The sequence below is a fragment of the Sus scrofa genome, chromosome 13 (genome assembly GCF_054392235.1).
Source record: "Sus scrofa isolate SSC_HxYL_T2T_F1_AM1 chromosome 13, Sscrofa_HxYL_maternal_Yorkshire_Landrace_v2.0, whole genome shotgun sequence".
NCBI lineage: Eukaryota > Metazoa > Chordata > Mammalia > Artiodactyla > Suidae > Sus > Sus scrofa.
This window is the reverse complement of record NC_139395.1, coordinates 71736057-71751058: the sequence shown is the minus strand read 5'-3', so window position 1 is coordinate 71751058 and position 15002 is coordinate 71736057. Positions and strand designations below refer to the sequence as shown.

The window sequence follows — 15002 nt, the reverse complement described above, 5'->3', positions numbered from 1 at the left end:
TCCCAGTCTTTTATCTATTATCCTAAGATATATGGCAACTGATGAAAATGCCTTATGTTGAAACTTTACTCATTTTGTCATCAGTGTAAATAAAAAAATAAGATAAATTTCTCTCACACTGCTGAAAACTCAGATGCAAATGTCTGAACATTTAGAATATAATAAGCAAGCTAATTAGAGATGTTTACCACTAGAAGGAAAACAAAACAAAACAGGAAATTTGGTACTTATAAAACATAGAACACAGATCATTTTCTTAGTAACAGAATTCTATTTAATATCTTTATTCTAATAAATCAACAATTACTAGGTTCATCAAACTTGGCTCTAATTGCAACTTTTTGGAAATAGATTTATTTGAAAAAGAGGCTTTTTCAAGCAGATCAACGACTAAATTGCATCTGAGTTCATGATATCCTTTTAAAATACAACACAGGAGTTCCCATCGTGGCGCAGTGGTTAACGAATCCGACTAGGAACCATGAGGTTGCGGGTTCGATCCCTGCCCTTGTTCAGTGGGTTAACGATCCGGCGTTGCCGTGAGCTGTGGTGTAGGTCGCAGATGTGGCTCGGATCCCGCGTTGCTGTGGCTCTGGCGTAGGCTGGCAGCTACAGCTCCGATTTGACCCCTAGCCTGGGAACCTCCATATGCCACAGGAGTAGCTCAAGAAATGGCAAAAAATAAAAATAAAAAAAATTTAAAAAAAAAGATTAAAAAAAAAGTTTAAAAAAAAATAAAATACAACACAGTTATGGGTATATAATTATGCATAAATACTTTCCTATTCAAAAGCCTTAAATGATTCAAAAGTTTACAACAAAAACAGTGTGAGCAAGGCTTTTTACAATCAGTTGAAATGCAACTGGGGTGAGACTTAGATTTCTGGATTTAGAATGTTTTAGATGCCATTTTAATAGATCTCTTTTTACTGAATGTGTAATATTTAGATCACAGGTTCCTAAAAAGGAAGGATAGTTGTATCTTAAGACATTCTGGCTGTTTTTGCTTACATATATTGCAGTTTGTTTTCTTATTTAGGATATTGTGGCTTAAGTTACAGAGTTTGATTGTGTTTAGTAATAAAGAAATATCACAAACAGAATACGATACATGCTTTTACTTAAGTGTAGCAGGTGTTTTCAGGATTGACTACATTTTCAAAGTTCCCAGTAACACTGTTCTTTTCCCATATGGCAAATCCATGCTATTTGAGTTTCCAAGTAAGAGACAAAGAAGGGGAAAGAAGAAAGTGCAGGAAGGCAGAATAAAAGCGAATGAACGTGAACTCATCCATCCAAATGATTAATGAAGGATGTATTTACTGCTTTCACACTTAAGCAAAAAAAAAAAAAAGGCTCCTTGAGCTCAGTTTGCTTTTCACTTGCATGTGTGAAGAGAAACTCCTAAAACATACAACAGAGGGTACATTTAGTAGTTTCTCATTAAGGAGAAAGGATTAAATGTTTCTCATAAAAACATTATTTACATCTCAATAGTGCTAATAGCTGTTTTATGAAGAGTGAGGACAATTTGTTCAGGAAACCTGTATTCCTTTGGAGTACTATAGTCAACATTTTAAATTGCATAATTAATTTTACATCTCTGATTTATTTTTTTCTTTTTGCAACCCTTGCAGTTCTTTTGAAAGCTTCAGTCTTAACAGTCAAGAAAACCGTGGCCAGATTGTTAAAATATTCAGCTACCGTAGCAATGATCCAGCCATCTGGAAGGATTTCTAATAGTCAGCAACTTGGAGCAGGAGCAGCTAACAATTAGACATGTCTGGTTTGTGAGTATGTGTTTGTGTTGGGTTGGGGAGGAGGGGTCACAGAAAAACCTCCCTGTTGCATGGTATAGCCGTAGTATGCAGAGGCATCAAATGATGACCAAAAATACAGAAAAAATAAATCTCTCAAACTCTTCCTCTCTGAATTTGAGTGAAAAATTTAATGTCAGAGGAATAGATCACTATTGGAAAATGTGGATATTTATGCATTATATGGGGCTTTCTCCTGTATAGGTTTTGCTTTTGCTGAGCCAAGGGAAATGATATTCTCATCTTTGGTTTTCCATTCTTCCTAATTTAACTAATCACACACATTGTGAGAGAGGTCTTGGAAATATATTGTTATTCCAAACAGCAGCATAATTAAGAGGTGTCTTAACATTCACCTGTGACTAGAAACTGTCTGAGTCTTTTTTCCCCCACTAATTAAAACAACAAGCCTTTACTCAGGTGTTCACTATGCAAAATGAAAGTTTAAGAGGTGAACTTTGTGGGAATGTAAATGGAAGCCTTAGAGCACCATTTTGCCAAACAGAACACTGAACGAGACAATTCCTTTCAGTAGTTAAGCCCACACAGCCCTAAGTAAGTACAAATGTAGTAATCATCCCATTAATTTGGTCAGTACAGGCAACCAAACCATATATATAGTAACTTCAATGTGATTAAAATCACAGAAAATATGAGTTCCTGTCGTGGCGCAGTGGTTAACGAATTCAACTAGGAACCATGAGGTTGCGGGTTCGATCCCTGGCCTTGTTCAGTGGCTTAAGGATCCGGCATTGCCGTGAGCTGTGGTGTAGGTTGCAGACAAGGCTTGGATCTAGTGTTGCTGTGGCTGTGGTGTAGGCCGGCGGCTACAGCCCTGATTAGACCCCTAGCCTGGGAACCTCCATATGTCATGGGTGTGGGCCTAGAAAAGGCAAAAAGACAAAAATAAATAAATAAATAATAAAATCACAGAAAACAGTCTGCATCAATCACATTCACAGGATGACTAAGTGATCTTTATATCTGCCCCACAGGCGGAGCCCTGATATCCACATATTGTGGCTCCTTATCTTTTTAAGTGATGACATCACCTACTTACTTTTATGAATACAGCAATAACTAAATCTGTATTGATCAAAAATCTTGGGTTTACAAAAAATGGCTTGAACATAATGTGGTTTTTGTACCTTTTGATAGAGAAGCAATACACCATAAATAACATATTGAGTATAGAACCTGAGCCAGGGACCAAACAAATATTACCAGGAAATAACTAAAACAATTTCTCTGACTCCCTCTCTTCATTGGTAAAGAAATGGAGGTAAAGAAAGGTGAAATAAATTTGTCAAGGGTACAGCAAGCTAATGACAGGCCTGAGAAACAAAGTCCAAGCTGTCTTCCAGGCTCCTCATGATACCTTCTTCCATGGTAATGCTTAGTTCTTTTAAGAATTCATATTATGCAGTATCATATACACATATATATTACAATACATTTTTTCTCACAATATGATGATATAGGAGATTAGGTTTGTTTTTAGCTTTTTGTTTTTGCTTTTTAGGGCCACACTTACAGCATACTGAAGTTCCCAAACTAGGGGTCAAATTGAAGGTACAGTCACCGGCGTACACCACAGCCATAGCAACATGTGATCCAAGCCACGTCTGTGACCTACACCACAGCTCATGGCAATGCTGAATCCCAGACCCACTGAGCGAGGACAGGGATTGAACCCACATCCTCGTGGATACTATTTGGATTCGTTTCCTTTCTGCTGAGCCACAGTAGGAACTCTAGAGATTAGGTTTAATCACTATTCAAACCAAGAGTGGAAGTCATCTGAGTTCAAATCTTAACATGAGATTTTCTTGTCATTTGTCCCTTCTATGTAGTTTTGTGGGGTAAATGACAAACTTGATTGATTAAAGTATAATATATTCATTGCTTACTCTATAATTAAAAGTTGAAACAGCTTACTCGTTTTAATATACACGTATTAGTGGCCCACTACATGCATGAATTCACTTTTTTTAATAAAAGAAAAATAAATCAACTTAAGAAATGTACCTTCTACTATAACATGAAAATCATGAGTGGCTGATCCCAAGAAATTGTTGGCTGTGCAGCGATAATTTCCTTTATCTTGGTAGGAAACATTCTCTATCTTCAAAGTTTTGCCGTAATTTTCTTTTGTTTCTCTTCCCTTTGGCAAATCACCACCCATTTTGTTCCAATCAACCTGTGGAGTTGGTCTGCAAAACAATACATAAATGAGCAACATTTTTTAGAATGAAAAAAAAAATTAAAGAAATTCATAGGATACATCCCACATTTTGTGGCTTTTAGATCTGCACTCAGAGTTCAACTGAAAAACACCGGCCTTCCCAGGACACAGACCTGCACACCACCATCAGAAGTGAATACTGTGGTTGGATAAAGCAAAGTCTCCTTAATGGCAAGCAAGCTCCTTTGAATAGTCTGTTCCCCTTGGAAATCTTCTGTTTCCTCTACTAAGAGGGCTAACTCCCTGTAGACACTGAATAGGTATGATTAGATGAAGGATGGATTACTGGACTCAAAGAAATATTACAAGATATTTTCAAGTGTGCTCTCTCCCTGTGGCTGCTCTGAAAGGGACAGAAATAACAGCCCTCTAGCCTGTGTGAGTTTGAAAAACATGTTAAAGTAAGGACCCAATAGTCTCCAAATGGAAATGGTGACACCCTCTTTAATTCTAATGGAGAGGCTGGTGGAGAATGTGGCTCAGATGTGGGCGTCCAGTGTGCTGGCTGGAACTGTGAACAGCTTGTTTTAATGCAAGGTGGGCTCTGTAGCACAGACCTGGCCACCCAGGCAACTTTCCATCCTGCCAATATAGGGGAACACAGGAACAGAGGAATGAAGTAAATCTCCCCAGTTTAGGATGATTCAATTGCTCAATCAAAACCAACAAATGATAAAAGCAAGAACAAAACAAAAACCAAATTGATAACTTGTCACACACCTACACAATGTTTTTTCCACCTTAGTTGAGTGGAAGACAAGAATGAGGAATCAAACCATTCCTGTTTTCTGGGTTTAAAACAGAAAAATCTCATCTCATGAAAAACAGACTAGTAGACAAGTGGTACCCTCTATAACTTCTGGGTTTTATTTATTTATTTATTTTTGGCTTTTTGGTATTTCTAGGGCCACTCCTATGGCACATGAAGGTTCCCGGGCTAGGGGTCCAATCAGACTGTAGTCACCTGCCTACACCAGAGCCACAGCAACTTGGGATCTGAGCCGCGTCTGCAACCTACACCACAGTTCACGGCAACGCCAGATCCTTAACCCACTGAGCAAGGCCAGGGATCAAACCTGCAACCTCACAGTTCCCAGTCGGATTCATTAACCACTGCACCACAACGAGAACGCCAACTTTTGGGTTTTAAAAATGATGTGTAAGTCACTGATGGCTGATTTGTGCTAAAGGGTGAATTTTTTCCTCGTCTCCAGCTGGGCTGGGTGGAAGAAACAGCTTCGTCGTTTTTACTGATGACTTTTTTTCCTACTCACTATATTTCTTTTTATCATTAATAGCTAAAAGTTACTGAGTGTGTTCTAAATATGAGCTTTATTATCATCATTTCACTAGTGAGGATTCAAAAGTTCAAGAAGTTAATTTGCTTAAAGTCACTGGGGTAATAGATAACATAGTAGAACTTGAATTTGTCTGACTAAACTTGTTTTTATTAGGATGTTCTATTGCACTTGTGCTTTTTTCATCTCTTTTTGCTCTCCTAACTATATATTCTTGGAATATATGCTTATAGACAAATTAATTAGCTACTAATTAATAACTGAACACATACCTGACATTATTTGTGTTAATTACCTCAAATTATTTGAATATTTTTAGGCAGTGGTTAAGATAATTTTTATTATGCAAAATAAGATTATAGGTAAAAATGAAGGTGTTTTCCACACATCTAGTCCCTTCTCCCCTCAAGGTTCAAGTACTTACCTGCCTTACAGAGCCTTTTATTTTAGCAGGCTTAGAGCACATGGCACACTCCTGCAGGAAACAGTAATGATGCTCAGACAGGCAACTGTGAGGGTATATTAGCTGTTGGCTTCCTGAGCACACCACACAACAGGATGCATAACCCATGACTCCTAACTGTTTGCTTTGCACTCCATCTGTCAAAGTGGCAATTTGCCAAATTGCAGGCTGCTCTGGACCTCAGTTCCTTCAAATCAGGAGTTTTTCATTAGTCTATGCTTTAATACTACAAGCATCTCAGTTGCTGCAAAATCTTTTTTTTTTTTTTTCCTAGTCCTTGGAAACTAGTCTAATCCTCTAATACCAGTACCTTGAAAGAACAGAGTAAAATGATTTTAAACACCCTATGACCATGAGACATAATTTACTGAGGTATATACCTATACCACTGCAAGAATGTCCAGCTATATTCTTGCTATTTTTTTTCTTTCCCTTTTTAAAGAATTTAGTAAATAGTTACTATCAGCACTTCATTCTGGCAGGAAAATCTATGTATAAAAAGAAATTCAGCAGTAAACCTACACCATATCTCAAATTTTTGTTCAGGTCCTTGCCCAGCCAACTCTTTTTAACTTTCTTGCTTTGTAATAGAATTGTACCCAGCTTAAACTCATGAATTTACAAAACTGAGAGAAAAGGATGAGAAAAATTTTTGAGCCCAACAGTCAGCAGAGGGATGTTGCCTTTACTCTTAATCAAGTTTTCACAGGGTGTGAATGAGTGTGAATTGGCACTGTATGCACTTCCTCTGGGGAGTGAATACCTTTCTTTGCTCTTCTGCTTGAAATTTGCAGTCATTTTAACAGTTCTCAATTTCCCCCTTGCGGAATCTGTATAATCTCAAACTTTGTCTGTGAAAGCGTTCCCATTTTACTTAGTAGTATTGATATTTTCATTGTTACTAACCCTTTTCTGAAATAGCTACTATATCCTACCTCCTTAGACTCAAGGGCAATTCCATCCTTTGTCCACTCTGCCTTTAACTGAACAGAATGGTTCATTTGGTTGAAATATGCTGCAGAAGTGCAATTTAGAGGTAGTTTAGGATTCTGGAGACAGAGAGGATGGAATCTCGGCCTCTGCTTTACACCAAGCACGAAGAAGTGAATTCAACTCTCTGGCCTAATGTGCCTAACCTGCAAATGAATTGCAGTGAGGATAAAATGAGCCAATGTATGTAAAGTGTAAAACAGTGTCTGACGCATAATAAAAAGTACAATGTCTTAGTTATCATTACGCTTGTTACTGCAGAAGCTTTGCAGTTTAAAACTTCTTGGAAGGAACTTTTTCAAGGACTCTAAAAATTTTACAATGTATCACCTTCACCTGAAACAGAACTAGATCAGATAGAGTTATCAACACAAATATGGGGTGAGTAAGAAGAAACCACTTCAAGTGAACCTCTTTTGACAAGGGAACGGGAATCCTCAAGTCCCAGGGGCAGCACATAGTGATGTTCACTTTCTTTTTCTATATTGCTTCCTGACATCATATTTTATAAAATGCACATGAGAGCCTTTGTCTTATATTGAAGACAATCCATGTAGTTGCCAGCCAACTCAAGAAGTAAATGATGGTATTTGTGGGAAATAGGAAAAAAAAGGATTAGTGACATATTCTCCCTGCCTAAACAGTCCACCAAGAATAGTGATGAATCCTGAAAGAATTCCATTTCTGCCACTATAAACTCATGTGGGTAAGAACAGAAGAGCAGGCAATTACTGACACAATTCAAACTAAACCTGGGGCTTTCATCTCCTCACATAATATAAAGACCAAACTTTCCAACAGAGGCTGTGCCACTGCACTTCAGATTAATTTACAGCAATACACCTTGGCAATTTAAGACAGAAAAACAACCCAGATTTTTGTGCTGAATGGAAAGAGACATTTACAAAGCTTAAGGGTTGTAAACCATTAAAATTTGTTCCTTTTCTTCATAATCCAATTTAAAAAACATTTGGAATATACACAGAATTGTAAATGAGTATGAATTTCAAATCCTCGTCCACAAACCAAATGTCCAGCTGTAAAAAGCCCTTAGTTTACAAACTGATTATGTAAACATGGGTGCTAGGAAAGTGGAGTGTATTTTCCCACAGTACTCTGTGGGAAATGACAGTGATGAGTAGGTAGTGGTAAGCATAGAGATGATGATAGATCATGTATGACCAAGTATTACATAAGATAGCCCTTGTTTACACAGACTTACATGGTAGTTACTCAGTAAATGTCTCAACTTCAAGAAATGACCAAGCAAAGATTACTTAGGCTTTTCTTGGGGGGTCTGGAAAAGTGCATTGCTTTTTCAGGTATGAAAGAAATTTCGTTCACTATTTCTGAGATGAAACTCTCTGAAATTATCTGATCTGGCCCTGCCTATGTGCCCAGCACAGCAGAGTCAAACGATCAATACAAAGGGCTCTGTGGAAACTGGAAAGGGAGTGGAGTTCATAACAAGCAGGAGTGGGACAAGGTAATATAGCAGAGACAGAAAGCTGGCAGCAGTAGCAATAGGCTAACTCCTAACAGCCACATGCCCTAAAGTGTGGCATTCATCCCTGTTGACTGAAGTAAGGAGAAAGTTGTCCCGTCACCTCCATTCACACTGTCATACACTGACAGAGCGATTTAATTACAAAACAATCTCAGTCACAGCCTGAAATCTGTAGAGTGAAGTGCAAATTACTTTCTCCAGAAATGCAGTTAACAGGATTTTTTTTTTCCTTTTTAGGGCCACACTTACAGCATATGGAAGTTCCCAGGCTAGGGGGTGAATCAGAGCTGCAATTGGCGGCCTACACCACAGCCACAGCAATGCAGGATCCAAGCTGCATCTGTGACCTACACCCATAACTGCCAGACAATGCCCACTAAGTGAGGCCAGGGATGGAAACCAAACCCTCAAGGATATTAGTCAGGTTCTTAACCCTCTGAGCCACAGTGGGAACTCCAGGATTTTTTTATTTTTAAGAATTTGTGTGTGTGTGTGCATTTGTTTCCCAGGCCAGGGACTGAACCCATGCTACAGCAGCAACCTGAGCCACTGCATTGACAACACCACATCCTTAACCCACTGCTCTATGACGGTAACTCAAAAAAAAAAAAAAAAAGAGCAAAGAAAGAAATTATTTTAAAATGTGTATGCAGGCCCATCCTTCACTGTTATCTTATTCTTTATAGAACCAGAGTCAGGAATGGGGTCAGGTTACTCACAGGCCTTCAGCGAAGCACTCAAGCAGCAGGGTTTCTCCTTTGAGGATGATAACTGAAGACCTGCTGCCACTCTCAGGAGGAGGCAATAGGAGTCTGGGTTTTCTTTGCTTGATTGAATTTGCTGCAATACATAACAGGAAAGTCTCAGGTTTTTCTCAAACTAAGGGAATTAAACTCCTTTGGCACTAAATCTTTCTTAAAACATACTTAACCATATGGACCTGTGTGTATGTATGTATATTTATACACACATGATAATATATTTTCACACATTTATTTCACATATACTTCACACATTTTTAATCTATTTCCATTTAAATAGACTCCACTCTTACCATGAAGCCTGGGTTGTCCTTCAGGTGTATTAACTTTGTGTTGCATTAAGTTTTATAAAGGCTATGACTTAAAACACATTTAAATTTAGAAGTTCAAACACTGTTCAGGATAATTAGTTTCTTGATGAAAGCCTTTAAGTTAATTGACAGTCTATAGTTTTATATTCTACATTTTAATCATACCTGGTCACATTTGATGGTCATGTGTATTTTTCATTAATTTAATGTGTGTTAAGTATTTGACAAGATTCCTGTTATAATATAGCTTCCTCAGCCCTACACCCAGAAATTCTGACTTCAGAAGCCTGTGACAGACACCAGGCATGTATGAATTTATCAAGCTCTTTTGGTGACTCCACTTCAGTTCAGGCCCTCAAAGACAAACACTATTGTGAGGAATGATTAGCAGGAATTCTCAGGAACTGAATAAGGAAATGTTCCATTTCTTAAGAATATTTTCAAATACAATGGCAAATTAGGAGACTTCCGCTTTCAATACAAACCTCTTTTTTTTTTTAGGGCTGTACCCACGGCATACAGAGGTTCCCAGGCTAGGGGTTGAATTGGAGCTGTTGCCTCTGGCCTACGCCAGAGCCACAGCAACGCCAGATCCAAGCCAGGTCTGAGACCTACACCAAAGCTCACAGCAACGCCAGATCCTTAACCCACTGAGTGAGGCCAGGGATTGAACCTGCAACCTCATGGTTCCTAGTCGGATTCGTTTCCACTGCACCATGACGGGAACTCAATACTAATCTTAATTCCATTTCCAAGTGTTCACACAAATTGTGTTTCACATCCAATGTCAATGTGATGTGCCATGATACACAAAGAGTAAAAAGCTGCTGTGTTATCAGAAGAGATGAAGGAAAGTGGTAGCAGTGTACACCTTGCTATAGCTTTCTTGTGTTTGTTTCTTGAAAAATAATTTTTGAACATTCATTATGTGCAATAATTTTTATTGAGTGCTGGAAAGATACAACATCAAAGAAAATGATGTTGGCCATATATACTTAACGAGTCCATTTTCAAACAGAGGGTGTACCAAGAGGATCCCTCAACCAGCCCTGCTTATGTTACCAGTGTATTAGATATCTGAGTTAGCATAAAAGGTTCAATGCTGGCCCCAATTATAAAAGAAATATATGCTGGATTCATGCAAATGATTCTTTCTTCCTTTCTTCCTTTTTCTTTCTTCTTTTCTTTCTTCCTTCCTTTGCCACACCCAGGGCATATGGAAGTTCCTGGGTCAAGGATGGAATCTGAGCTGCAACTACAACCTATACTACAGCTGCAGAAATGCCAGATCCTTAACCCACTCTGCTGGGCAAGGGATCAAACCCACACCTCTGCAGAGACCTGAACCGCTGCAGTCAGATCCTTAACCCACTACACCACAGTGGGAACTCCTGGAAAAAAAACTTAAGAAAAGTTTCATAGAAATTGAGCTTGGAAAATGCTGCAAACTGTATCCTTTCTCAGCAAGTTACAATGGACAGTTGTATATTAAGCACTCCAACAGTCCTGAAAGGAAAATGATCATTTAACATTTTTAAACCCAATGCTTTCTCTACTTCTGTTAACACAACCATTTATTTTTCCCTCATTTAACAGCTCTGAATCAAACTGATCAACTATGAGGAACATTTTAGGAGACTCATAATCATCACTGGATTAAAAATATAGTTATATAAGTGTATGTATAATTCTGTCATCTATAAGTATATAAGCTAATTTATACAGTTATACATCTATAAGTATATAAGCTAATTTATACAGTTACAACTGTAATATATCACTCCTTTTACATATATTTAATTAAGATAAGAGGGAATAGAACTTGTTAAGGGGTTTCTGTACTAGGAATGTTAGTATTTTAATAAACTCATGAAGATATTAAAGGGAAAATTCAAATTCTGAGATGACAATGAACTACCACACATGAAAATAAATGTCAACATCCTATGTCATCAACTTACCCTTGGAACCAATTTCTGTGGATGAACTTGAGTCATTAGCATGCTTTACTGAAATAAAAAAAAAAAAACGGAAGAAAAAAACTCACAAACATAATGGTAGATGCTGACATCAAAATAGAATGAGAAGTCATAGTTTTCTCTCTGAAAAATTACAAAATGAGATATAACCATGCTTCACTAGAACATTACCTTTGGGAATATAGTTGAAAACTATTCATAATGAGCTAAATCTTGAAATACCACAGATGAAATCCAGGTGGAAAGGATAAAATTATAGCTCCATTAAAGAGAACTCAGGTTGCCAAAAGGATGCTATAGTGAAGCCCTGGCAGAGTGAATCTACACACAACAATGAAAATATTATGAACCAAATTAGACAATGGAATGGTCATGCCAACTTCTGATTTTACCAGAGCCAATTATTCAGTCAGTGAACTGCTGGGATTATCTCCACCCTTTGAATCTTATGGTTCTTTCTCTCACTAATAATGACTGTTTTCAATTGTAAAAATATAGACTAGCATTGGCAGAATCAATTAGGAAAAAGAAGCAATTTGAATAACTGCCAATTTGGGAAGGACAAAAGAGCTTGATACAATAAAAATTATATTGCTTCTTTTTCTTTTTGACTCTGTTATTTTCTCCAATATTTTTAGTCTGCTGGTTTATCCAAAAATCACAGACTTGGAGCCTGACAGTTGCTGAGAAAATCCTGGAATTTCGTTGTGGATTTCACCTGGGAACATAACCAGACCCTCTAGACAGCAAGTGAAATACATTTGTACTGTGAATTGAGATTTGATTTTCTGGCTGCAGGAGACAGAAAACAGTAGATGTGCAGCTGCAGACGTCTCTTTCATCTGGATGAAGTCTCTAGAGTTGAACTAAACAATGGTGGAAAATATCAACCCAGTTTTAGCTGGCTTCAACGAGAAGAAAATTATGGACACATTAGTATTCTGCATTCATAATGGCATGATAAATTATTTGGACTTACAACTGTTAACGGTTAGTTTCATTGGCATTTTCTGCACAATAGTCCTTAATCTTGGGAATGCAGCAAAGCAACAGTAATCATTACGACTGTCTTTTTCTTCCACATTTGCGAAGTACAAATCTCCCTTTTGGCTCATGTATACTCTTTCATCTTGCTCAATGTGTTCTAATTCTGGAAAGAAACATTTTGTCATTAAAAGGGGCAATCGTCACTTATTGTGCCTCATTTCCTTTTTTTTTTTTTTTTCATTTTCTTTCCTATTACTTAATTCAATTTTATTTTTCATGCCAGCTCTTCCTATTCCTTTCAAGTCTGGTCTTACTTGAGAAGCAATGTGTGAGTAAGAAGTAAAAGACAAAATACAACAAAACATGTCTTTCACCAGGATGCTGGTGGGCAACTAGTCTTGGCATTTTACTTCTCCTTACCATCTAGGATTCTATATCTCCTCTATAGGTGCATATTGGCCTATCTGAAAACTGGTCCAATTTAGATTATGGTCTAATTATTAATCTTATTTTATTAGGATATTTCTTTAAAACAGATTTCCACAAAAGTGAGATATTAATCTCTCTTCCATGGCTACACCTTGGAAAGTTCTAGGATGAATGGAGTCTGCAACATTTGGCTGCAGCCAAGAGTAAGCTTTTTTGCTTTCTTCCAAGTACAGTACAATTATTATTTTTGTCTGTGGGCCACAATGAGAAATCACTTAGAGAGTAGCACTAAGGTACATGTCAGAAGCAGATTTTACAAATCAGAATTCCAACTCAAGAGTTGGTAAAAGTTTGTGGCAAATTAAAAACAAAAATTAAGACTAATTACTACAGGCGTCATGGTATGAAATGGGTGCAATATTATTAAAATGTAAATATAAGGCTTGCAACACAGATACAAGCCATCCTCAGCTTTGACATGGATAATATCCCAAAGGTAAGTAAGTTGTCTGAAATATAAAAAGTATTTCCTTCACAGACATACTTTATCATATCAATATCCTCTACTCTTTCCAGATGAGTAAAAAATCAATAAATATATTGTAGTTTTCTAGTGCTTTCATGCATATTTAGGACTTGGATCAGATTATCAGTACGGTTTTAAAAATCCATTTGATTCCACACTGATAACCTTTTATTAATTTTTTTGTCTTTGGTTTCAGTCTATTATCTGAGATAATGTATGAAGTTAAAAATGTCCCCTAACAAGAACAGAACATTTCTTACCAATATTCATCCAATAAATGTGTAAAGGTGGGAGGCCTTTTGGAGGGTTGCATGGAAGGACAATTGAATCACCCTCCTCCACTTCAAGAGGGTCGATTTTTTCTTTGGGGAATTTTGGAACATCTGGTAGAAAAAAATAATTTTAAGACATTATTTAAAAATTTTGATGTTACAAATAGTGCCTTAATAAGTGCTTAGTAAGTAATATCTTAAAGTATTCTTTTTAAAAATTAGAGCATTATTAATAAATTCAACACCCAAATCTCATTTCTTGTATCTCTCCTGCAAAGAAAAATACTGTTAAGAATCTGTGGTGCACCCTTATACAACCTTAAAAATGCCTCTGTATTTTCTAGTTGTAGACAATTTTATTATGTGACATCAATAGGCAACAATACGCTTATGCATATTTTTCTGTGCAGAGATGTAAGGTCTGAGTCATAGGAGTCGCTCATTTAAAAATTTGAAAGATATGGAATCTTTTTTCTCTGAACACTGTGATTTATCTTAGGCAGATACTTTCTAACTTTTGCTTTATTGTGAAGCCCTTGCATGTGATTGGCAAATATGACACTCAAGAGAATAACCAAACTAAATAAACAAGTCAAAGCCCCATGAGGAAAAAAGGTATAAATACAATGAAAAGCAAACAGGACCACTGTAAGTTGCAAAGAGAGCCATCAACATAGGAATTGCTCCCAGTAAATGAAACTTTAAGAGAAATGGAATTGACTAGGAAAGGAGACTTTGAAATATTCCCACATACTACTTCTTTCCCATGTTTGAATCAATTTCCTTTAAAAAAGCAATGCAGTTACATTGGGAATAAAAGTCACAACCATGAAGAATCTGAAAGCCAGCACCACTGTTTGATATTTTTATAAAATTGTTTACAAAATAATATAACAATATTCCAAATACATTCTGACTGAACATTATTTTTACCTTTCAATTTTGTCGAAAGGGGGATTTGCATTATAGAATTACTCAGGCTCTGATGGCAGAGAAGGACCTAAAGAAGAAGGTATTTATAATATTCCTGACATGATGGAATTTATTAGGAGGTATTCCATCTCTGTATTTCATTCTTAAATTGTGGTTCACAAAAAGATTATCATGGTTCTTGGTAGCCTAAACATATACTCATGGGTTGTAAAATATTTTCTTGAGAAGCTATGTGCAGTTCCCATACATTTGTTCCTTTGCCCCTCAACAGCCCACACCCTTACTCTTTAGTAACTGAGGGAATTTGCTGACATTTCTCTGCACTGGCTGGTTACAATGAATTGCTTTTTGTCTACATTCAAGGACCTTTCAAGGCTTAACACTGCAGGGGGCAGGGTGGTTATTACAGTGCCTTTGCCAGTTTAAAAGGCAGGTGTCAGTCATGTGAAAGGCCTCAGTGGATTCCCCCATGGTCAACTCATTC

General features: G+C 37.1%; 1 protein-coding gene across 50 annotated transcripts in view; it reads right to left on the bottom strand.

The window, feature by feature from the left end:
• The window catches only part of CHL1 (cell adhesion molecule L1 like), a 229453-nt gene that overhangs the window by 51942 nt on the left and 162509 nt on the right, over window positions 1-15002 (bottom strand). For 28 of the 50 annotated variants that reach the window (XM_021069248.2, XM_084989078.1, XM_021069244.2 and 25 more), the window contains 5 exons: window positions 13574-13696; window positions 12351-12521; window positions 11354-11401; window positions 9040-9160; window positions 3846-4030 (listed from right to left, as the gene is read on the bottom strand). In XM_021069248.2, the coding sequence (XP_020924907.2) occupies window positions 3846-4030; window positions 9040-9160; window positions 11354-11401; window positions 12351-12521; window positions 13574-13696 (648 nt within the window). The remainder of the gene's footprint in view (window positions 1-3845; window positions 4031-9039; window positions 9161-11353; window positions 11402-12350; window positions 12522-13573; window positions 13697-15002) is intronic. The other 22 variants (XM_084989073.1, XM_021069255.2, XM_084989082.1 and 19 more) reach the window with 1 other exon arrangement.